The 24901-nt window shown below is 38.2% G+C and overlaps 1 protein-coding gene across 2 annotated transcripts; it reads left to right on the top strand.

The window, feature by feature from the left end:
• Positions 1–16282: 16282 nt before the first annotated feature.
• On the top strand, positions 16283–24365 carry LOC104456055. 2 transcript variants are annotated; one of them, XM_010070771.2, is made up of 10 exons: positions 16283–16470; positions 16579–17619; positions 18184–18862; positions 18960–19052; positions 20396–20596; positions 21230–21327; positions 23253–23349; positions 23520–23618; positions 23703–23837; positions 23999–24365. In XM_010070771.2, the coding sequence occupies exons 2-9, from the start codon at positions 16661–16663 to the stop codon at positions 23763–23765; spliced, it is 2289 nt and encodes a 762-aa protein (XP_010069073.2). In that variant the 5' UTR covers positions 16283–16470; positions 16579–16660; the 3' UTR covers positions 23766–23837; positions 23999–24365. The 2 variants fall into 2 exon arrangements, with proteins under 2 accessions (XP_010069073.2, XP_010069072.2); XM_010070770.2 differs by having other exon boundaries at positions 16283–17619.
• The last annotated feature ends 536 nt before the right edge of the window (positions 24366–24901 follow it).

The raw sequence follows: 24901 nt of genomic DNA on the forward strand, positions 1-24901 counted from the left end.
ATTGTTATTAATGTTAACTTGTGAGGGATCCTTTTGATCGGCATTCTTTTAATATTGTTTTAGTAATTAGTAATCGGGGTGCACAAGATGCTTGCTTTTATGAGAATTTTCTTGTGTTGCTATGATTGGTGATCTCATTGAAGTTTGACTTTCAGGTTTTTTATATATAGATATATGAATATTTTTATAAAGTAATATAATTAGCATGATATGTGATTTTGGTGATATGATGCCCCTATCACTGAAGTTAAAATTACATGTATATGGTATATGTGAGAAGTAAAGTTTATATCTCTGGTATGAGAGAATTTCAAGGATTCAATTGAGTAGTGACCGCCAAAGTGGCATGCTTGATTGAGTTTGAGAAATTTCGGTCTTGTATAATTATTGGGATGTCTTCTAGTCTAATGCGTAGTCATACTCCCAAAGGATGTGATTGTGTATTAGTTCATGGAGGGATACATGATGGTGTGGTGGAGAAGTAACTGATTCTAGTGATTCATATGCCTAAAGGTGATGAATTCACGAAGAATATATTCCATAATCGCTATTATGTGGGGAGTGTACAACTACATGTCATGTATTATGTCCAAATGTGATTATATGATTATGCATGTAACTCTCTAGATGTGTACTTGTACGTCAAGTTACACGGTACTCACATGATGCTAATTATATATATTGATTGGTTTTCAGTCACATTTTCTATAATTAATAACTCCACTATTATTGAGGTTTTTACTACTTCAAATTTTAAGTTGTAGACATATGATTTGTTGCTTAAGAAAAGAGCAATTGAATTTGTTTACTGTTCATGAAGCGTTCCATTTTAGAATACTTGAAAAGAGGTTTGCCTGCGGATTGCACTGCTATAAGATGATGGAAGCCTTAGTTGCTTAAAATTATGTCTTGTATGATATTGAAATTATGACACATTTGCAAAAATTGTGTTTAAATCCTAATGACATATACATCTCATATATGGTTAAAAGGTTGTTTCCGAAAGTTTTCTATTTAAAGAAATTGACCGAGATAAAGAATAAACTGGTTCAAATTAGTCTTGAAGGTTGTCAGGCTTAATAGTAACAGTAAGTATTTTGGCAAGTATGACAATACTGAATTGCTTAAAGGGTCATTTGTCAAATATTTGGTAAATTCTTGGGTGGTAATTTAATTACTATACCTGAAAATCCTGACAAAAAGATTTGGCTAAAAGGCATAAAGCACCATAATGAACATGGTGATGAGTATGATCAATAAGACCAATTTATCCAGTTTTCTGTGGGCTGATATTATGGAAGCAACTTTTTCACATACAAAAGGTGTTTCTTATCAAAGTTATTTCATAAACTTCTTTTGAGTTATAGACTAGATATAAATTACTTGAATCATATTAAATTTAGAGGTGTCACGCAGAAGTGAGATTATCTAATTCAATAGTAAGTGCGTTGGAATTTAAATCCACTCGGAATTATTTTGTATTTTATCTAAATTGTTAAAGGGGTATTAATTTTATGACCCTAAAGAAGGTGCAAGAATTATGGAATCACATACTCTAAAGTTTCTAAAGATTGATGTAATTGTAGATGATAGCTGCTCTAAGACTATTAAAGATAATAGTATGAAGGAGGTTATTGTGTTTTTTGTCTTTACCTATACAGATAATTATGAAATCTCCTGTATCATAGACTAAATTTGTTGAGGTTCAAGGTATTATTCTTGATATAGTTTATAATGAAATTTCTTAAACCTCTCAAGTGCAGAATGAAGTGGTTGTAGCTTTATTAAGGAGATTTGTTAGGGAAAAACGATCAGTTATACCATCAAACTATATAGTTTATTTGTGAGAGCATGATTATAATATCCACTATATGGTTGATGTAATTGCATATTTATAAACGTCGTTTCTTATTCTTAATCAAGTATATGATTAGATGCCATAAAAGACGGTATACAATCTATGAAACATCATAGTGTTTGGAAACTAAATTACTTGCCTAAAGATCATAAGTTCATTAGTTGCAAAATTAGCGTGCACAACTAAAAGAATTTCAAAGAAAGATTGTAGAATTTAAAGCCAAATTGGTAGCGAAAGTTTTCACTCTGAAAGAGGGGTGGATAATTAATAGTGAAGAAATAAATTCTTTCTAGTATTTTTAAAGATTCTTTCAGAGTGAACGTGGCAATAATAATTTATTTCGATATGGAGTTACGCCAAATAGATACAAAATCTATATTGTGCAATTGGAGGATTTTGCAATATATTGCACAATATAGATGTTTCAAGTAAACTTGTGTGTAGACTGAAAAGTCTTATTCATAGTTTTAAGCAAGTTTATAGACAATATTATTAAAGTTTCATAGTGTTATTATTTTGTTCAATTGGGAACAAAGTAATTCAATAAATTGCAAGGTCAGTGGGAGGAAAATTATTTTTTCTCATACTCTATGTACATAATATTTTTGCTTACAAGTTGTTACCTTGAGACATCTTATATCATTTGTACTGAAATCTGTAAGGATTGTTTTTGTCATATTATATATTAGATTTTCTCGGAGGACATTTGCTTATTATATATTGGAAATATTCAATATACATTATTGCAAGCCAGGAATTGCTCCTGTTGTTAAGGGTGATGGACTGAATCTATCACATTGTCCTTATTTAGATATTGAGAAAATCTAATTAAATGGTGTACCTTGTGTCAGTACACTTAAAAGTATAATATATGCTCGAATTTGCACTAGACTAAATGTTGTCTTTGTGACGGAACTTCTAGGCAGATATCGGTTAAATCCAGGACATGATTATTGGGTTACTGTCAAGAAGGTTTTAAGGTACTTAAAGAAGACAATAAATTATATGCTAATTTACAGACATATTTTATTCTTGCAGTTAGTAGGGTATTTAGATGTAAATTTTGTTGTCTGTTATGATGACAGGAGATCAATAACATAATACATATTTATGTTAGTAAGAAGTGCAGTAAATAAAGTTCTATGTCATCTTCTACTATATAAGTAGTGTTAGTGACATTCTTTTAAGCTGTTACTTGGGTTATTATGCTCCAGAACCTCATGAAGGAGTTGACCGTTTTTAACTTTATGGATAGACCTATACGATTGTATTGAGATAATAAATTTGTATTATTTTTATTAACTACAGAGGTCTCAAGGGGTTTAAATATATTGTGGTCAAAATTTTTGACCAAAAGCAAACGGTATAGAAATATGACGTTTTAATATAATATATTTTCACTGATGATATGATTCCAGATCCACTAACTAAAGGCCTATGCCCGTGTGTATTTGAGTGACATATCGTTAGCATGGGCCTAGAAGCATCATGAGATGCTGTTGTTTAGTGGGAGCTATTTTGGCTTTAATTTGATAAAGGTTTCATTTGTGTTCGTTACACTTTGTAACGGTTTGATATGTATCAATTTTTGCATTCAATAAAATATTTTTGAATGTATTGTTATTATGTTGAATACATATTGATAGTCTCAAGGGATTGCATAAACCTTGAGTGAAGGTTAGGGACATCCGAACATTCGGTTATTAGCCTTGTGCATATGTCTTGTGATACAAAAAGAAATGTTAATCATAAGGACAAGACATATGTGGGTTCATTGGAACCATAAACATTCTCTAGTGGCACAAGTTTTTTGTGACGCCTAAAGTTAAGAGAATGGTGACTGACAAATGGAATCACTCTATGAGAGATGTTATCCATTTGCCACACTACCATATTGAATCCATATCAATAAAGTTAAGAACATTCGTGACCATGGAAGGCTCTGTGTGTGACGCCCAAAAATTTCAATAGTAGTAGATTGAGCATATTAAAGATTTTATACATATATATATATATATATTATATGTATAGGTATATTTGTAAATAATAAATAGAATAGTAATAACCTAGAAAAATAAATCAAAAAAAAAAAAAAACAGAAAAGAAAATTCGAAGCGCTTGTTTGCTTTACCCACGTAGCATCCAGGTGTGTTGAAGAAAAGAGGGGGAATTACACGCATCTCTCTCTCTCTCTCTCTCAAGCGAACAAACCCATCCGCGTCTTCTCTATCGAGACACCTTGCTTTCTTTTCCTCTCGCTTTTGTTCGTCTCCACCGAGCCCACCCATCTCAGCCCCTCACGACCGGCGCCATCATCAAGTAGCAGATCGTTGCTGCTCGGTTCGATCAAGGATTCGACGCCGGCTGTGAAGCTTAGCGTCCGACGTCTCCTTTCCCTTCCCATCGACGAAGTATCCAGGCAAGTGGGCTGTTTCGTGGTTTTCCGTCCCTGATTTGGCTCATTTGGGTGTTGCATGTGGGGTTAGGGTTAGTTAGCTGCGATTGGGGGATGCAAGGGATGAATAGAAAAGCCATGTTCATGGTTGAGATTGGTGGATGGTGAAAACCGGTTGCGGTTTGATGGGTAAAATAGAGGAAATCATCTGTGCGTGCGCTCTCCATCCCCGTTACGATCTTTGTTGCTTTGTCTTAGAAAATGTATTGATAGGCTGGGTGATTGGATTTTGATGTTGAGTGATGGTTTATTGAGCAACCGAGATTGTTGTGAGGTTGAAGGATTGATGAAATGGTTGGATTTCTCAGGCATGTGTTTGATTTCTTTGAATTTTAACCAAAACAGATTTTGGCAACTAAGAAATCTTGGAGAATTCAGCCATTGTTTTGGATTTGGAAAGGAAAAACCTCCCGACTTGTGTTCTGAAACTTTATTTACTATGGTACTAGCTTCAAGTGTCTTAAAAAATTTCACGATGCTTTCAATATTTTCGAATTGTGTATCAAGCTGTCCAAACCAGGGAAGGTCGGGTTGATATCTCGGTTTACCACAGGAGTTTTTGAAATTGTTATTGTCTTTTGAACAAAATCTGACTATAAACTGATTTGGAAAAACCTCCCGACCCTTGCTGAAATTTTACTTACCGAGGCACCCTTATCAATGATTCAAAAAGGAAAAGAAAATACTTTTTGGTACCTTCCAAAATTATAAATCTTTGTACAAACCAATCTTTGAAAATCTGGAAGTTGGGAGTGTAGCTTCAAAATTTCTCTTGAGCTGTATGTGGAGTCTTTGATATGTAGGAGGGTGTTAGATCAAGAAAATCTGGTTGTGGATAAGGTGCATGTGCTGGATTCCGAATTTCATGAAGTGTGAGTGCTGGATTTTTGAACTTGCAAGTAAAACCAAATGAATTTGAGATTCTGACCATGAGGAATCTTGGCGATAATCATGCTGTGGTAAGGTGTACCGTGTGTATGGACAGAGAGCATAATGATAGGAGGAGTTTTGTGAACTAATGACCTGTGTTTGTGAAAATCAGTGTGACCTCAGTCGACGTTTTAATTTTTCTGTAATTATCTGACCACAATTTGATTTCGAACCCTTGATGAAAGTTTTAGAGCACATCTTCATGAATAACATATTCAAAATTCAGAGAAAACGAACAAAGTATGACCCTCGAAATAATTTTCCTACAAAAATGTGAAATCTGGAATTTTACAGAATGTTGGGTAGGAAGAAAATTGAAGTTTTACCCTCTGTGCCTATGGAATCTGACTTAGAGTTCTTCTTGAGATTTGTTCCTTTAGATCTTATCAATAACGTGTCAAAATTTCGTAATATTCTGATAAGGATTGATGTACTTTTATGTCTGCAAATAATACTGCTCCTTTTTGTTCATAGATTTCTTGATCCGAGTATATGTGTTAGTGGTTGTCTTTTGTATTGGATCCTTATTTGGCTGAGATTGTTGGTGCTGTAACAAGGGGAACTATGAATGTATGATTGGCTATTGAGCTAATGTGAGACCCCGGGTGTCGGGATGCCTGGAGAGGGATGGAAAGAAGTAATGGTGTTCTCTCCAGAGGTTTGAGAAGAGTTGAACAGCTTCTCAGGGGACCTCGTGATGCCAGGTTGGGTGCGAGGGGGTTCAGGGTGGAGTGTCGTCTCCCCCGGGTGATGGTTGTAGCTGGGTTTCGTGGATTCAATAACTTGATGTTTTGTTTACTTATTTGCATTGTTTTTCTTTTTTTTTTTTTTTTTTGGCCAATCCAAGTTAGGACTAACCGCTTACTTGCTGAGTTTTTATTTTAAAAACTCACACTTGTTAATTTGTTGTTTCTTGAGTAGAAGATGTCGACGCACCGCCTACCCCGCCTGCTGCCATGACAACCATCCTCTACGGCTCCCCCGCCGACTTTGTTTGGCGGCAAGAGGACTTCCAGGACCACCATTTCCCGGGAGTTGTGTTTGTCAAATGCACCTCGTGTTTGACAATAGACACAGGGGCGCCTACGGGACCGGCTTACATGGTCTTCGTGGCCCTTTACGCTCGGGTTGATGGACGGTTGGTGGGACCCTTGCAGCTGTATGATGATGGGCCGGGGCAGGGTGGTAGTCTGCAGTAGGAGGTGTAGAGAGGTGCCGAACGTGTGGGAGGATTTTTGGTTTTAGTTGTTTAACAACATGTACATAACAAATGAGAGGCGGAATAGTTAGTGTTTGTAGTATATGGTGTTTTTTGTAGAGATTCCCCTCTCAATCTCATCTTCCCCACGTGTAAATGAAGGAACCAAGTTTATAACAAATAGAGCCGAGTAGCTCAGTTCCTTATGTCCTTGCTTGATTGGAATCTATTCATTCATTTCATATAATTCATGAAGTATAAACAATTATTGAATGAAATCAAGGTATATGAGATCCTGGTTGCCACACTGTGTGTATACATGCAGTTACCGCCATGATTCGGTGTTTAAGACTTTATGGGATATGATTGACTATTGAGAATTATCTCTGGACCAATGTGCGCACATACAGTACGATTTTAATTAATATAGTCCAAGTGGGAGAATGTAAGAGTTTTTCTAATTGTGGACTACATTAATTGATATTGTAATTTACCGTTTAACGTTTACCGTTTTATGGGGTTTGGTCTAAGGTGAGATAAAAGGTTTCTTAATTAGTCTAATATGGGCTGGTTAGTGTGGGCCGAGTTGAGCCTGGCTCGTAATGAGAGGGACTGGCTGGAAACTCTATAAATAGTGCTTAAATCTCTCATCTAACCCTAATTTTCAAATATATCATCACCTAAGGGGCGTTTACCTAACGCTAAACGTGAGGAGGGCCGCCTCATTGAGCCAGTGATACGGATGGTAATAGAGGAAAATGACTTGATGCGTGGATCCCCTTGATATATGTGGGTAATCCTTTTTTTGCTTCCACTTTATGTTCGATGGATCCCAAAACAGGTGCGTTAATCTTTTGATTCAATTATGCATGTTCTTGTTCTGGTTATGGAGATCTTGGGTTGCGCAATTTGCGTCCAACATCTTATCCCCACTCACTTTGTTATAGTTATCATCGTCGTCGTCATCATCAAGAATAGGAAGAAAATACTTCCATCCGGACCCACTTTTTTTCTCCTTTTCAAAAGTGGAGAGAAACGAAAGGATATGCAATTGTTGTGCTTTATTTCAAGATTGCTTGTGCTTTATATATATAGTGGCAATAAGACGAAGGTTAATTATGTTTATTCACGAGATTAATTTTCCTTCACATTATTTGCACTCAACATGCATACATAGGAAAAGGAATTTAACTTACTCTTCTTTTTTTCTCCATTTTCTATCTCTTCCTTTCCATCCATTTCCTTCCTCACTTAGATTATCAAACAAAGCGTTAGAGTCGAGTGGTACATAGGGGAATCCTTTTTGTGCATATAATCATTGCTAGAATTTTTAGAATCGCACTTTTTAATAGAAATGTAGTTTATTTAACAAATTTAAGGAAGAATTCAACACCATAAATTCTAAACATCAAAATTCGCGACTGCAATAAATATTTTAGCTTATAAACATACACATGTTCTATTAATTGTTTTGAATCATAGAAAGATAATACAAAAGCAAATTGAGGAAACGAAGAGAAAGAAAGGATTAAACAAGTAAGAAAAAGACAAGAAGTGAAGTTGAGAATTTTTCAAAGAGGCTGAGCATATATATAGAGCAATCCGTTATCTTCCTTTTCATTTTTCATCAGTATCCCTTGATTTTTCTGGTTAGAAGTATCCTTTATTCCTTTTAACATGGTGGCATTATTCTTTCTTCCTACGAGTAGTCGATATGCCAGCAAGTCCTGTGAGTGGTGTCAGTTTAGGGATTGAATTTTCCTTTCATATACTCATCCGATGGCGAGGGAGGGCAAGCAGTTGAGTTCTTTTCTAGATTGACTGCCACTGACTGGCTTCCTTCCTTGATTGAAAGTTCCGCTTTGGAATCTGGAGCGAGAGCCTACTGTCCCTTCCCATGTTTTCTTATGATCGCGAGGGAAATCTACGCCGTCCCGTTTGCGTCGATTGCGAAGAGTGAACTCTCTTGAACCACTGGGGTTCGTTCTAGTGGCCACCCTTTCAACTTGGAAGGGGGAGGTGGGGGGTTCAAATCTTCACTTTCTCAGGAGGGATTAGGGTGGGGACGATTTCATTTTAGGAGTGGGTTTCGACTTTCACGCTCTATAAAGAGGTAGAGCAAAAGTTTGAGATTGAGTATTAAAGTAGGATTAGAGTAGGACCGACAAAAAAAAAAAAAAAAAACTCTCCTAAACCTCCGGGAGGGCCCTTACCTTGGCACTCAGTAAAGTCGAACCAAGTACCGAGGGAGGATTCAAACGCGCATCCAAAAGTGCGATTGAAGTAACGCCTCCTCACGCACAAATGAAAAGCCTCATTGGGCTCGATTTGTGAAGGTCTTCTTCTAATGTGGTTGAGCCCGCTCAAGTAAGTTGTTCACATCATCTTTTTTATGGCCAAACCCCTAAAAAACGTAAGTATTTTTGCATGCACGATAAAAATGTTAGAAAGTCCAAATAAAAAACTTGATGCGATAGATACACCACTTATGCCATAACTTTTGTATGATGCTCACTTGAGTGATATAATTTTTTTTTCAACCAATTGGGTGCCATTATATCTATAAAAAAAGAAAAACATCTACTTAAGTGTCACAACTTCTAATCAATTACTATATCTTTTAAAAAACGGTCACCCAAGTGTTAAAAATTTGACGTGACATGACATAGTGCACATTTTAAAAGTTATAGTATTTAAGTGAGCATAAATGAAAGAGAGAGAGAGAGAGAGAGAGAGAGAGAGAGGTTATAACACATAAGGGAACGCCATACAAAAATAAAGACACTTGTGATATTCTTTTCCCAAACCTTGATCAAGTAATAGGGCGTGGAAATATATAATGGGGAGGTAAGGCAAATGAGGAGCTTTAAATTTTAACCCACAACATCTTAGTTTGATACCATGTAAAATTTTGCTTAAGTTCATAAATGGAGAAAACTACGTGTACATAAAGAGTATATAAACCTTATAGTCAAATGATGTCGGATATTCAACACCTCCTCTCATGTGCAAGCTAGATTATAGATGACACATGAATTTATGGGATGGATAGATATGCGAAATAAAGTGGGGCAGTATATGGTTATAATGTCATATTAGAATGTCCAACCTAAAGAACTTAAAATGTTAAATAAAGGCATATTTCACATATATTCTAGCATAACATACCTCAATTTTCAAGGTTTAATATTGCCAAAAATTTAAACTAGTGCACTTTCAACAAGTCTACGCTTTGTTAGCTATCATTCAATATCTCCATTATGTTGTTGATGTGAAAACACACATGGCGAGCAAATCTCATGGATCCAACATGGAAATTTAGGCTCTTTTTGGTAAATAAATTTATGTTCCTCAGAACAATAATTTCTGTTTTTTTTTTCAGAAAAAAAAAAGAATAAAAACTTGTTTGGTAAAATTTTTGTTCTCGGGAACAAACAATCTATTGTTTTTGTTCCTGGGAATAGATTTGGAACAGAAATAAGAAGTAGCAAAAAGTAGCTTATTGTTCTCGAAAACAATTCCTAAAATCAGTTCCTTTGTTTTCTTTTCTTCTCTTCTCCTTTCTTCTTCTTCCCATTGGCCGGCAAGCTTGCCGGGCACCCTAGCGAGGCCGAGCCTCACCTAGCCATTGGCTAGACTCGGCCTCGCCGGGTCAACGTCACCTAGCGATGGCCCAATGAGGTCGAGCCTCACACAGCCAAGGTGAGGCTCGGCCTCACGAGCTAGCATGAGGCTTGGCCTCACTAGGCCAGGGCGAGGCTGACCTCGCTCTACCTAAGCGAGGTCAAGCGGTCAAGCCTCGCTGGTGGCCAAGCGAGCCTTTAGCGAGCTCGTTGGACCTTGGCCTAGCCTAGCGAGGCTCCGATGAGCTCACCAGACCTCCCCTAATCAATCGCCAACCAAGGCAAAGTGGCCGACGATTGGCAAATCGGCTACAAAGAAGAAGGAGGAAGAAGGAAAAAAGAAAAGAAAAATAAGAAAAATATAATAAAAGTATTAAAAATTAAAATAAATAAAAGAATTTAAGAATTTTACCAAATGCATTTCTATCCACGAAATATAAATTTTGAACAGATTTACAAGACGTTCATTTACTCAAAAATTATTTCCGAGAATAGAATAAAAAAATCATTTATGATAAAAAAATTGTTCCTCGAAACATAATGGTTACCAAACCATATAAATGTGTATTCTAAACAACATTGTTTGGGAAGACAAATTTGAAGAGAATGAATAGAATTTGCCAAATTGTTAAAATCTGCTAATTTTTCTGAAGAGCTCCCTCACATTTAGAAATCTACTAAAATCACCAACTTTTAATTTGAGATTTTTTTATGACATGAAAAGTCTAGGTAAATGAAATACATATGTATCAATTAGAGATTTTTTGTTATATGAATAGGGGTTAATGTGGCATTGGTGTATTGCTTTGAGATTTTTTATGACACAACTTAATTTGAAGTAAATGTGCAAATATGTACCAATTTTGAATTTTTTGTAATATTAATCATTTTTCCTTGAAACGTCCTTCTAATCATCCAAGCATCCTCATATTAGTTACGCTAATTTTGATTGAAAGGCAATGGAATCATAAAATTGTAGTTTATATTCTAAGTTGATTATAGAGATCCTGTTCACCATTCAATGATCAACCAAATTCGGATATTTATCATTCTCCAACTGTCATCAATCGCACTTAAATTTGTGAAGATAAAATTCGGATATGGAATTTTGAGGCAACCAAATTATCATCAAACGTGAGATTAGGACTTCATTGCAGCCTTTCAAAAGGTTAGGACTCAATTGACTATAATAGAGCATTTAAGACTTGATTTATAAATGTTATTATTTGGACCGTTGGCCGAAAAGAAGGACCGTTCAGCAAGCACTATTTCACGGTCATGAGTAGCACATCGGCAAAATCAAGCGCAAGATGTCCCGATGGTAGGGCACATGTGTAGTTCGTAGGATCATTCGTTATAAAGAAAGAACTAAAACGAGTCATGAGAAAATATGCTACTCGGTTGTATTAATCAATGGTGTGTACATTAAGACTATTAGCACATAATAATTGAGGTTGTGACAGTTGGAGTGTCATAACTTGGTACGGAGGAATACTTAAGTACCGTAACTTTGGAAAGGTACATTTAAGTGTCAGTTTCTGAGTAAAGTGGAACACTTAAGTGTTTGACGTGGCAATTTTCCGGCGAGTTGGGTGCAAAACGGCGTTGTTTTGCACACGACGTGGCGAGAAAATGTAAAACGACATCATTTTGTGTCCGATGTGTAAATAATTAATATAAAAATTAAATTAAATTAAATTAAAACTTAATTTCATTTAAAATATTATAAAAAAACTTAAAAAATAAAAAAACTTTAATTTATTTTTATATTAATTATTTACACATCGACACAAAACGATGTCGTTTTTGCATTTTCTCGCCACGTCAGTGTGCAAAACGACGCCGTTTGACACCCAACTTGTCGGAAAATTGCCACATCAGCCATTTGGCCGGATTTTGACCGAAGTGACACTTAAGTATTCCACTTTATTTCGAAATTGGCACTTAAGTGTACCTTTCCGAAGTTATGGCACTTAAGTGTCCCTCCATGCCAAGTTATGGCACTTGGGCTATTCTTCTGTCCAGAATAATTTGACCAATTGAACCCTTTCAAGAGCTTTACATATATTGTCCATACTAGCACGACTAGACATTACAAGTGTTTGAGATAGCAACACATAGAAATTGAATCCAAAGTTGTGTGTTGCACTTGACTTAACCATAGCCCGTATGATTTTGCCATTGATACGCAACTCCGTGTTCATTTGCCCTTAGTGATGGCTTGGCACATACACTAAGGGGCTGTTTGTTTGTATTTCTTTTTTCTGTTTATGAACAAAAATCCTATTTTTTTGGTTCTTAGGAACATAAATCCTGTTTTTTTGTTCCCACGAACAGAAAAAAAACAGAAACTCGTTTGTTTGCGTTTTTATTCCAAATTTATTTTTTGGTTCTCGGGAACAAAATTGGAAAATAAACAAGAAACAAAAAAAACTTGATTCTTGTTTCTGAAACAATTTGGAGAAACAAATTTTCTCTCTTCTTTCTTTTCTTCTTCTTTTTTTCTTTGGCCATTCGCCGGCCTCGGCTATAATCGGCGATCGGCCATCGAGGGCTGACAACGCCATTGAGGGCCAGCAACCTCGCCGGAGCGTCGCCAGCCCCCGGCGAGGCTGCCAGCCCTCATCGACCGGTCGCCGGCCATGGCTGAGGTTGGCGACCAGCCAAAAGAAGAAAAAAAGAAAAAGAAAGAAAAAAAGGAAAAATAAAATAAAAATATTAAAAAATTAAAAAAACAAAAAAGAACACAAATTTACCAAATATGTTTTGATTTTTTTTTAATTTCCAGAATAAGTTTACCAAACGTGTTTTTATGATAAAAATATTATTTTTTTTGGTAAAATGTAAGAAATTTTGATAAAAAATTGTTTCCCGTAATGAAATAATTTTTTTCTATTTTCGTTCCCCGAAATAATTTTTAAACGAAACACAAACAGACACACCCTAAACGTTGAGTCTTGGACTCATCGGTTCCTTTCCGTTGCTAGGCGTCTTCAACTAATTAGATCAATCATTCATGCCATACAGGCCTACTGGGCGAGTGTCTTTATTTTACCTGCAGCTATGCTGGAAAAGATTGAGCGGATCCTTAGACAATTTCTTTGGAAAGGACCTCAATTGGGCAGAGGAGGTGCCAAAGTATCCTGGGAGGATGTCTGCCTGCCTAAAGTGGAGGGGGGTCTTGGTATCAGGAGATTGCGAGACTGCAACAAGGCGGCTATGCTCAAACATATATGGATTCTATTTTCAGATAAGGAGTTACTCTGGTGCAAATGGATCCACTCAACCTTCTTAAAAAGAGGGAATTTTTGGGTGGTGAAGAAGCGACTATATGTTCTTGGGCGGGAAGAAGCTCCTACAACTAAGGACAGAATTCAGCTCCGCTTCCACTTTGGAGGATGGGCAATGGAATCACCACGTCACTCTGGTTTGATAATTGGCACCCTAGGGGTCCACTGAACCTCTTCTTTTCAGATTTACTCATCTATAACTCCGGCCTATCTAGGTAGGCAAGGGTTGCTGATCTCTTCGCTGAGGATGGTCGGGCGATTAGGTCAATGATTGAAAGCTGGGGTTCGCCGCTTCCTGCCTTGACTAATGCCTTGGATTGGTTTTGTTGGAGGGAGGATTCGTCCGGTAGGTTTTTGGTTGCCTCGGCCTGGGAGCTTATTAGATGGAAAAAAGATCGAGTCACTTAGCATGGCTTCATTTGGAACAATGCCATTCTACCTCGGTACCAGCTCAATTTGTGGCTCATCACCAAACGAGACTACCTACTCGGGCCCTCCTCATGTCCTACGGTAGGATCGAAGCTACCTCGCCCTTTTGTAATGATGTGCCCGACTCGGTTAATCACCTCTTTTTGGCTGTCGGGTTACTTTGGGAGTTGCCTCCTTTGGGCGGCTAGGTGTGGTATTCCTTGGAGGAACAATCCATGGGAGGAAACAATTATCGGGTCTCGGCCTTGCTATCCGGCAAGGACTTCCATAATTGCATCGCCCGCTTTTCTTTTGGTGCTTTATGCCACATTGTGTGGAAGAACAGAAATGACATCCTCTTCAGGGGTGCGCAGATTTCTACTTCTTCTATGAAGATGCATCTCATGAAGGTGGTCAAAGATAAAGCATGAACCTTCAAAAATGTGGAGGATTCCCCAAGAAACAGAAGATTACAACGCTCCTGGGAATTGGACCCTGCTATCTTTTGATGTGTAGCCGGTTCATGGTCTTAGTGTGTGTTGTTTTTCTTTTGTCGTCTTTTGGCCGCTTGGCCTTTGCCCGGCTTCCTTTCACTCTTTTGAGATTGTTCTTTTGAGTGCGAGTCTTTGAAGCCGGTTCTTTGTTTTTTTGCCCCCCCCTTTTTATATTTTTATTACTTCTTACTTACCAAAAAAAAAAAAAACACACACACCCTAAAGGTCTATCGAGATACGAGAGTTTGAGTAGTTGAATTCCTACAAATAACCTTAAAGATATTTTTATTTTTAACTCGAGGAGACATTACAGGTTCTTGAAATGACACCATATAAGTAGTACGAACGGTAAGAAATTTATGAAAAGTTTATAATAACCCTAGACTACGTTGACACGGGATAAGCCCGGATCAGGAGACCCACAGAGGATTTGTGACACATGACAACTCACTCATCCTTTTGTTTGAGCATATGTTTGGGAGGACGATAGGGGCGGAAGCCTACCTATGTCTAGCGAGGGTGGCTATGTTAAATATCTACATGTTAATATTTTCACACATGGCAACGATGCACATTGCCAATTTGCAATATTAGCAAATGCGCATGATAAAATAATTTGCTTGATCAAATCGACAAAGATAGCAAACTCAATAGATATAGGATAAAAATTTAAGAGAACCATATTTGGAGGATTGACACGCGCGCGCACCCGGCCGAGTTTCCCCGGCTGGGCCTCTTCATTAGGTTGTACCTTGCCAGGAATTTAACCCGGGATCGGCATTGCGACCTTCTGAGGGGGTCCCCCGGCTCCTCATTGGGAAGTTTGTGTGGCGGGACCCTGTGGGCCGGTATCTTTTTCGAGGCCCGGATCCCGATCTCTATTCGGACTTTCCCGGTAGTCAAAGCCTTTTTAAGGTCATACTTAGGACCAAAACTCAATAGATATAGGATAAAAATTTAAGAAAACCATATTTGGAGGATTGACATTTCGCTCAACACAACATTCTAAAATCTGCTATATCTATGATCAAATGAAAAGTTCATCAACTTGATTGCCAAATTAGTGAATGAACTCAAGTGGAATTTGCGTCGGTAATTCTGATGGTTTGGTCATGTTAATCATAAGTTTTATTAGATTATTTTCGTCAATATTCTTTTGTTAATTATTATTAATTTGAAAATTGATTTGTTTTTATTACACATGAGAATTGATTTGATTGGATTCATTTTTCTTTTTGGTTGGAATTAGATTGCAATAATTGGAAATGAGAAAGATTTGGCACTCTTGAGATGGAGGTGATACCAAGAAAGTCTTAAGCTTATCATGTATGTGCCAATTCAATCATAAACATTTCAATTGTGCCAATTAAATATTCAATCTTTTGATTATTTGCTAATGCAATTCATCTAGTCAATTTTGGCTAGAAATTAATAATATAAACATTGACTATCATACCTGCAATGATTAACATTAACATGAATAATTTTATAATTATTTTTTTATTCTTTTATATTCTTTTTTTTTTCCAACTATGGGTCGAAAAAGTTGTCGGCCTCCTACAAGGGCCAAAGACCCTCGCCATACCCCTCGCCTAGATTAAGCAAGGGACAACACCCTTGTTTATTGGCTGGCAAGGGCTGGGCTAGGTTACCGTGACCCTCATCCATACCAAGTCAGGGTTGTTGGTCATTAGTAGTCTAGGATTATAAAAGATAAAAGAAAAAAAATGAATTAAAATAAAATGTCAAAATATTTGAAAATTTTGAAAAGATAATAAATTATAAATTTAATTTATGTCATTGTCGATCATGTTGTATAAAGGATGACCAACGTTCATGTCAGCAATTTTCAGTAAAAAATTGGTGGTATAGACTATGTTGGTTAATTGTTTTAGATTCAATTAATAAAATTAAAAAGTTTAAAATTGGATTGGAATAAATACGTTAGAATTTTGATTTTTGTTTTTATTTTTGTTGGTACTTTTTCCCATTTTGAAACATTTAGTTAAACAGATATTTTTTTTCTTTGTTTTACTATGCCCTCCGTTTCTCACAGTCCCTTCCTCCTCCTCATCCGTCGGCCATCACCACCTTCGACGGCGGCGGCGGCTCAGTAGGTCGGTCTCCCTCTCCATCCCCTTCCTCCTCCTCCTCCTCCTCCCCCCGATCGACCGGCGTCGGCCCTCGCGATCCCCGCTCCGGCGCAATCGCACGGTGAGTCCGTCTCCCTCTCGCGCGTCCCCGCCGCTTTCGGCGAGCATTCGGTGTGAGATTCCTTCGATTTTTCCCCCCGTCGCAATCGGTGAAGTGCTTCGCTTTTAGGTCTTCGTTAGTTCCGTCTCTGCCTAAAGTTCGCTGCTTGTTCGGCGTTGGCGGCTGATTCCGGACCCTCTCGTGTCGGATTATGGAGGATTTGGATGCGGACGTTCATCGAGCAGCTGAGGTTCCCGATACGCCCGACAGATTGGCCGCGCGGCGTGGCAAGAGTGGAATCGAGGCGAGAGTGAACTCGCTTGCGCCGGGTTCTTCGAATCAGAAATCCCCGAATTGGCTCGGGGGCGGCGGCGGCGGGCGAGCGGCGAATGGGACCGGTCGGGACCCGAGATTGCAGATTGGCCCTCCTAAAAGGGTTCTGAGCGCCGTTGAATCCGGTCGCCGCGGTGACTCTGTCAGGGACTCGTCGTCAGATGATCCGAGTGATTCGCAGCGTCGCTTGTTTAGGAGGGCAGCAGGGAATGGGCACGTTAGACCTGAGTCCAGACAGTCTTCTGGCGCTGAGAATGCGGAGAGAGGGAAGGGTGCTTTGATCGGAGGTCCTAGGTCATTCGCTTATGCAGAAAAAGGTGCTTCTTTGAATGCAATTCGACGCAATGGGCACAATGGAGTTCTTAAATCGGCTGAGCCGTTTGGTGATTCAGAAGGTTTTCTAGCTGATGGCTTTCGAAGAATAGAAATGAAAACTGATCATGAACGTTCTTACCCTTGTTCTGATTCTTTTCAGACATTGAACAGGTTCAGTAAGGGCAAAGAGAAGCTAGATGAAAGTGCATGCAAATATTCTGGTTCGATTATGTTTGGTGAGAAATCAATTGATGTGCCAAGGGATTTGCATGAAAAATCTTCAAAACATGTACCTCAGTCTCCTAAAAGTGTATCTTCTCCAAGATATGTTGGACAGAAAAGGTTGGTCAGAAATGGTTGTATCTCTCCACTTAATATAGCAACAAAGGAAAAAGAATTAGCTGAAAAAGAGAGTAGTAATGCTGAAGATAGTACTCGTGATAGAAATAAAGGAAAAGGGATATTGATGCATCCTTGTACATCAGAGAAGCAAGAGGCAAAACTTTTGGATATCTCGACCAGGTAGTATGTTCAGATGCTATGTGAATTCCATTAAGGAACTTGAATGTGTAATGCTTTTGAATGATATCTAATTGTCTAGATGATAATCTTGCTTTGCATTATATTTTTTCTAGTCTCCTTATGCATAACCTCTTTAACCATTTTACCTTCCTAAATAGTTACAATTTACATCTATAAATTCCTCAATGCTTGTGTTAGGGCTAAATCTGCAACCGTTGCCTTGTTCATACTGACTGCTTATCTCTGACAATCACAGACATTCTGAAGAAGAATTGTTGGGTCTGATAAACATACCTGTGTCTTTGGCAAACGTCTCTTTCTCTGTGTTTGGGTTTCAAGCAATGCAAAATTCTCTTTTGAATGAAGACCATATTTGGTTGCATGGACTGATATTTGAATAGGTTTTGCTGCAATCAATTTGAAGAACTAGTCTAGCTTAGATTCAATGATCTTGCGACGCTTTCTTATTGACCCCAAGAGTCTCAATGGGCGAATTAGATGTCATCCATTTTGTCAGCTCTTTTTTTTGCAGACTGTCAACTCACATGGTTGGTCACTGTGCAGGAGACCTATTATTCTTGGGGAGGATAAGGGAACCAATGACACCCCTGTTAATTTGGGCAAAGGATGTGAGAGACTTGGTGGATGGAGAACTACACATGCCCATGCTAAGAAAGCACGCCATGGCTCTGAAACTGACGATTTGCTGCCTGGCGGAACTGATAGTGCTGGAAACTTATTCCAGAATTGTGATAATATAGTGGGGAGAAGAGCGAGCAGCTATCCTCATAACAGCACTAGTTGTGGTAATATTGCAAACAAGGATACACATCAATTAATTTCCGAGATTGTTTCTGAGGCAGGCCAAACACATGGATGGCCAAATTCTACAAGAACTTCCACTAGAAGACAAAACAATAAGGAAGTATCTTTTGGGAATGGCAATTCTCGCAACAGATCAGTTTCTAATAACTCAGATGTTATCAACCTGGTCTCACCCAGGTATTCTAGAAATCCATCATCTGCTAGACAACTTAGGCATCAACATCAAGGGGCTTCTTCTTCAGTTATTGAAATTGATGACACGTCACCTGGAATTGGTCAATCTGGTACACCTATTCTAGATACTCTCAGTAGTTTTGAATCAGATTCTAGGTTGAGACAACTGGAAGCAGACGAGATGTTGGCTCGTGAACTTCAAGAACAACTATACAACGATTCACCGATGCTTGGAAATGGGGAGGTTGTAGTATTGTTTTGTTTAATGTTGAGATTGTAGCATGTATGTGTTTGGCTTATGAATTGTTTGCCAATTTTGTTGTTTGCCGGCATTTGAGCAGATGGATGAATACCTGGCTAGATTACTACAGCAGGAGGAGAATGTAGGTGGAAATTCATCTACTTCTGTTAGAAGTCATCGTCGAACTGGTCATGTAAGTGTAATCATTCGTTGCTCATTTAAGTAGAGGTGCCATTCTTTTTTCCTTTGGGGGGTAAGCAAGAAAATCATTCATCCAAAAGGCAGGGTGGATTGCTTCCTGCAATATGACAAACTATGAACACCTTACATCAGCCATAGTTCCCCTTTCACTATACGTTTAACAACCAAAGATCTCATATATGTAATCATTCCAATATCGTTGGATGACAATCTGTTTGCATCACACACAGTCGACTAAAAGATTGTATTTATATTACAATGTTACATTGTGAATTCTTTTATTTGTTGCACCCATATATGATAGAGATTGGCACAGCAGGCTAGTGTAAGTATTAAGGTAGGCAAAGCTTTCCCTTTAAGATGTTCTGCAACCCAATCAAACTCCTGATTCCAGCCTGCTACTCTCTTAAACTCTTAAACTTGCTTTGACAAATCACAACCAAAGAAAAGATGATCTCTGTTTTCATCACTTAACTGACAAAACACAGAAAGGCCTAGTATCAAGCTTTCACTTGATCATTTTGATAGTCTATTGTGTACAGCAAGCCAAAAAGTAAAGCTATGCTTAGAAATTTTCAGATAAGTCAAATCAGCTTGATCGGTTATGATTGTACCAGTAAAGGTGTGGAGACCTCTTTTTTTTCCAAAGAAGAGGAAAAAGTATGTGGTAGCTTTATTTTTCTCCTCAATTTAAATGCCAACTATGGTCTTTCCCGTGACTCTTGGTTTTCTAAAACTTACACTTGATCAGATGCTTAGCTTCTGCTATATGCATGAAGATTTTTATTTTAGTGCTTGGTGGAGCTAAGTCAATTTGAGAGTTACCTCAGTGAGTTGAGAATAATTAATTTCTCATGGAGCTTCTTTTGACTTAATGCCTCGGAGTTGCATTTCCAATTCTTCTTTCATGAAAAGAGCTCTTGCATTGCTATCTATTTGGTGTGTAAGGAATAACTTTATCTCAGGAGATTGGCTCTCCTGATATTGACCTATCCAATGCATGCTTTACCTGAGGGCTATTGGCTCTATGTAGATTGCTGATATGATCTCTGGTTTAGGGTGCCCTTTATTTATAGCAGTTATCTTTTTTCCCTTAAACCAAAGTATACTTAAGCTTATTAAGCGAAATGTTCATCCTAAGAAATGGCTAAGTTTTGAGAATCCTGAGCTTATTCAAGCTTGTTGAGTTGGACAAAATTATCTGAAATGGATTAAACAACGTGTTGATCTAGCAATTCATATGATCTTTTAATTTGTAGATTTACATCTACTTTTCAATGAAATGTTGATGCTCAGTAAAGATCATTTTTTTTTGTTTCATGTACGTCAATGCAGGGAAATTCATTCCAAACACGTTCACGAAGGCAACCCCTGCCACGGTCTTTTCAGAACCTTTCAAATAGGAGAGGTACAGAGGCACGAGTTCCTGTACGTGCAAGACTTCAGCAGTCTAGGAGGACCATTTCTCAATCACCCTCCTCATTTGTATCTGGCGAGAGGACTCTTCATTTTCCATTAAATATGGATCTCGACATGGTATCTCCTGTGTGTCTTTATTTATTTTTCAGGTTTCTTTTCTTGTATCTTCCCTTGTATGAAGTTACATTTGATTCTATGAAGATACATCTGATGCTTAGATAAATTTGTTACTTCTGAGAATGACGTGTGATGAATAGAGTAGCCTTCCCATACTAGTGGGAATCTCTATCAATTACTGAACTAAACCAAGCCAAACACAACTTCTGAAAGAAAAGCAATCCAAACCTTTTGAACCTCCCTTAGGAAAGTCAGGAAGCAAACCTTAGACATGAATACTTTACTGGCTCTAATGGTTTTCATTTCCCATTGCTAAATCATATTGTTACTCACAATGTCAATTGGGTTTCGCTTTGGGTTGTTGGTTTGTTGAAAGACATAAATATGATGTGAAAGTCATGGGATGGGGGATATTTGATTTATGTCTTTGGTATCTGTTCTTTTCACTTCCTTTTCTTTTATTGAATCTGTCACTTCGTGTTGGTTGCACTGCAAATTCTGATGGCACGATTAGTTCATTTCTTTGGAAGAGGTTCTTTTATCTGGTTTGTGATCTGGTTATGTTTTCCTGCTGGCTGTTTTACATAGGCTGAGCTTGTCACAGCTAATTGAAAATTGGCCTTTGTGTTGCAGAGGATGGATATATTGGAAGCACTGGAAACTGCATTGGGAGACGTCAGTGACATAGGATTGTCCGGTAGCATTTATCAAACTCAGCGTGATTTTAATGAGTAAGATCACTATCTATCTATCCGCTGACCTGGACTTTCATGCTATTTGTTATTTGAAGCCGGCGATTGATTTTTTGTGTATCTTCAGCATCTCAGTCTTTAGATTGGTTATTTGTGGTTTTGACTGAACATCACATTTTATTCAAGTGCTTACTTAATCAAGATTGGATACTTAGGTTGAACCCTGGCCTTCGCTGTTGCTTGTGTTAAATGCTGTGCATCAGGTTATTTTCATACTATCGTGTGTGCTGCCTGAACTTGGTTTCTTTCTGTGACTAGTATTGTAGAAAAAATTGATCTTTTTCACCTAGAAGACAATTTTGTTTGACTAAAGTGATGTGAAAATTCTCCTAAAGTTTTTTTTGTTGAAGACAGAAATAGAAAGTTTCTTAAAGTGACGGATGAAATTTGAGACACAATAAAGCCAGTTGTCTTTCTTAAGAAATCGTAGTGGTGCAGTTCTTTGCATTGGTGTTTGTGCTTAGTCTATGTGTTGATTTAGGAATAAAGCAGTATATATTGGTCATCAATTGCTAAAAAAAATTTAAATTTGTATTTATTATGTATCTGGCAGTCAGCAACATGAACATTTGTCTTTCTTCTGACTGACCTTCCGTTCTTGTCAAAAATATTACTATGAATGATAATACAGATAAAAGAGTGTATCCCTTTTTTTTAAGACAGATTTTTTCTTGTTCTTCTAGATATCTATGGTTACAGGAATGTTAAAAAGTATTAGCTAGGTGAACTCATGTAAATTGCCAAATTCTATGTTGAAAGCATGTAGCAAACTGCTGTAATGCCCATATATTTAACTCAACAGTTGATGAGCTTGGAGGGTGTTATGTATCTAGAGTTGAATTTGTGAGTTTGGTTAATTAGATTTGGGAGCTGGGGATAAGGGTTGCTATATGCTCGATTTGAGTTAGGGCCCCGTTTGGTTTGGCTTTTGGGGAATGCATTTGCCAAAATGCAAATATCTTTGGGTGAATGGGGTTTTCCGAAATGCAAATATCGTTTGGTAAAATTTGCATTTGTAAATGATTTTTATTAAATTAAAAAAAACAAAAAAATTTCTATTTTCTTTTTTGAAGTCCGGCCACCGGACCGTCGGATCTGACGGCCAGATGGCTAGATCTGGCCGCCTGGGTCATGCGACCCAGGCAGCCCAGCGGCCTTTGCCTGAGGTCGCGCAATCCAGGTGACGGCGGTCGCCGGGGTCGGGCGACCCTTGGCCGGCGGTTGCCAGCGCACGCAACCCCTTGGCCGGTGTTCATCAGCCTCCGATCGGCTTCTCTCCGGTGAAGATGAACAGTGGAAGTTGCGTTCCGAAAATGCAACTACCCAATGGACCTCTCCCCTCCATTCCCCCAAAGGCCTTTCAACTCCAAGGGAGATGCAATTGCATCTCCCCAAAGTCCTCAAAAAAATGAACCAAACACCACAGCATTTGGCCAAACCCTTTTAGAGCCCAAATAAGCATTTCAAATGCTGAACCAAAGGCCTTTCATCTGAGCTCTTCCTTGTGACCAAAAACGAAAAAAATCTGAGCTTTTCTTGATGCCATGGAAGGAATTAGCAGCCTGCACTGGACATGCACCTTGTAGTTGGGCATATTCAATGACCATCATGTACCTTGTGATCACATCTCAGAAAGATGTACCCCATAAACTTTCGAATTGAATTTTTCATTTCACTTGCCCAAATTGGCATGATATTGCTTTTTAAAGAGTCTAATGACGTGTTCTGAGGAATTTGTGATCATTTAACTTTCTTTGTATCTTCATTTGTTATCTAAAACTGATTTTCATTCTTTCTAAGGGTTCAGATGGTAACATCGTACATGATTCTGGCTTTGGCTTGGACCAGAAAACTATGTTATAAAGCACGTGATAATAACTATGGGGTCCTTTGTTGTTATGCAGAAATGACTATGAAATGCTGCTGGCACTTGATGAGAATAACCGCAATGTTGGCACCTCTGATAATCAGATTAATAGTTTGCCGGAGTCGAAAGTGCAGGTGAGTATTTTTACATACAGGGAAATTGTTATTGTTATTTTTTTTTTCCCTCTGCCCATGTTGTTCTATCTATAATTTGTTAGGAGGGGCATCTTGGGGGTGGGATAGCATCTTTGCCTGAAGTATTATATGCCATTTGTTAATCAGTTTCTTATTTATGTTTCTGGCAGTCCGATGTCTTTGAAGAAGCCTGCGCAATATGTCTGGACACACCCACAATTGGGGATACAATACGGCACCTCCCTTGCTTGCACAAATTTCATAAAGATGTAAGTGCTTTATTCAATTGTGACATAGATTTCTTTTTGAGAGAGTTGTAACATGTCTGACAACTTTTTTACTTCATTTGGCAGTGTATTGATCCCTGGCTCCGCAGAAGTACGTCTTGCCCTGTCTGTAAGTCATCAATAACATGACTTGCCTTGGAACTGTAGAAGGCAATAATTATAGTGCAGCTGGTTATGCAAAACTAAAGACTCTATTTGATGGTAATGATGGATTACTTTTCCCCGCTTATACTTTACTATCTCAAGTTTACTAACAGTTGCATAAAGCTTACTATATAGGCTGTGAGTGAGAATTATATGGCCTCATTTGTTATTTTCTAGACTTGTAGCGGATATAAGATAGTCTTTCTTGTTGCCTGTAGGTTGATCTAATTGAAGCACACCCAGTTCTTATGGTACAATCTCTTGCAAATTGGCTTCCCATGGATTCCTACTCGGGAGTCTGGATAAATTGGCTCTTCGTATGGGGTTGTATTGATGACCTGGCTGCCCAAGTAATTGTGGGTTTGTACCAAAATGAAGCTTGCTTTTGTACTTTTGTGGTGCAGGCATCTTTTTGTGGCCCATGTGGCGAAGGTATCTATTTTGTGTATGAGCAGCCCTTTTCTTGGCGATCCTTGAGGGTCAGTGATATGTAAATCGAAATTAATTAGATGGAGCATTGGTGGAGCTGTTTTGAGATTGTTACAGTCCTATGATATGAGCAGGAAGGAGTTCGCAATTAAGATAGTTTTGTGATTTTCTATCCAATTGAGCCCCAATGTAATTTCGGTAAATCGGCACCGCAGCACGACAAGACAATGCGGATGCTTTTGCAGTTATCTGCAGGGAAAAAGGACTGTCAAGATATGGGCGTCCCTTACTCGTCAGGGAGATTTTGTCCTTGTTCCGGGCAATTAGAAAAGAAAGAGGAAAAGGTTCCCACGTGTTGGCTTCTAAATCTAGAGATCAATCGTGGGTCGAGGCATCTTTAGATGAGCATGTCACAAAAGGGTGGGTGCGAAGTTTATGCTTTAAATCGAAAAAGACGCAAAGGGCAGTACTCTGTTCTTTCCTTGTGGAAGTACAAAATTACTTTGGCTCCATTGACTGGTAAGAACTGTTCGTTTCCATTGCTAGGTTTTCTCGATCATTTAATGCCGATAAATTCTGTCCGTTGGGTCAACTGATCACTCATCTTTGCCTCTACTTTTTGGGGATTGATGTCGAGAGGTTGTCTTGAGGCTTGCAGGAACCCAATGGTATATCAAATCAAAGGAAAGTCT

This window comes from Eucalyptus grandis, chromosome 8 (genome assembly GCF_016545825.1).
Source record: "Eucalyptus grandis isolate ANBG69807.140 chromosome 8, ASM1654582v1, whole genome shotgun sequence".
NCBI classification, from domain to species: Eukaryota; Viridiplantae; Streptophyta; class Magnoliopsida; order Myrtales; family Myrtaceae; genus Eucalyptus; species Eucalyptus grandis.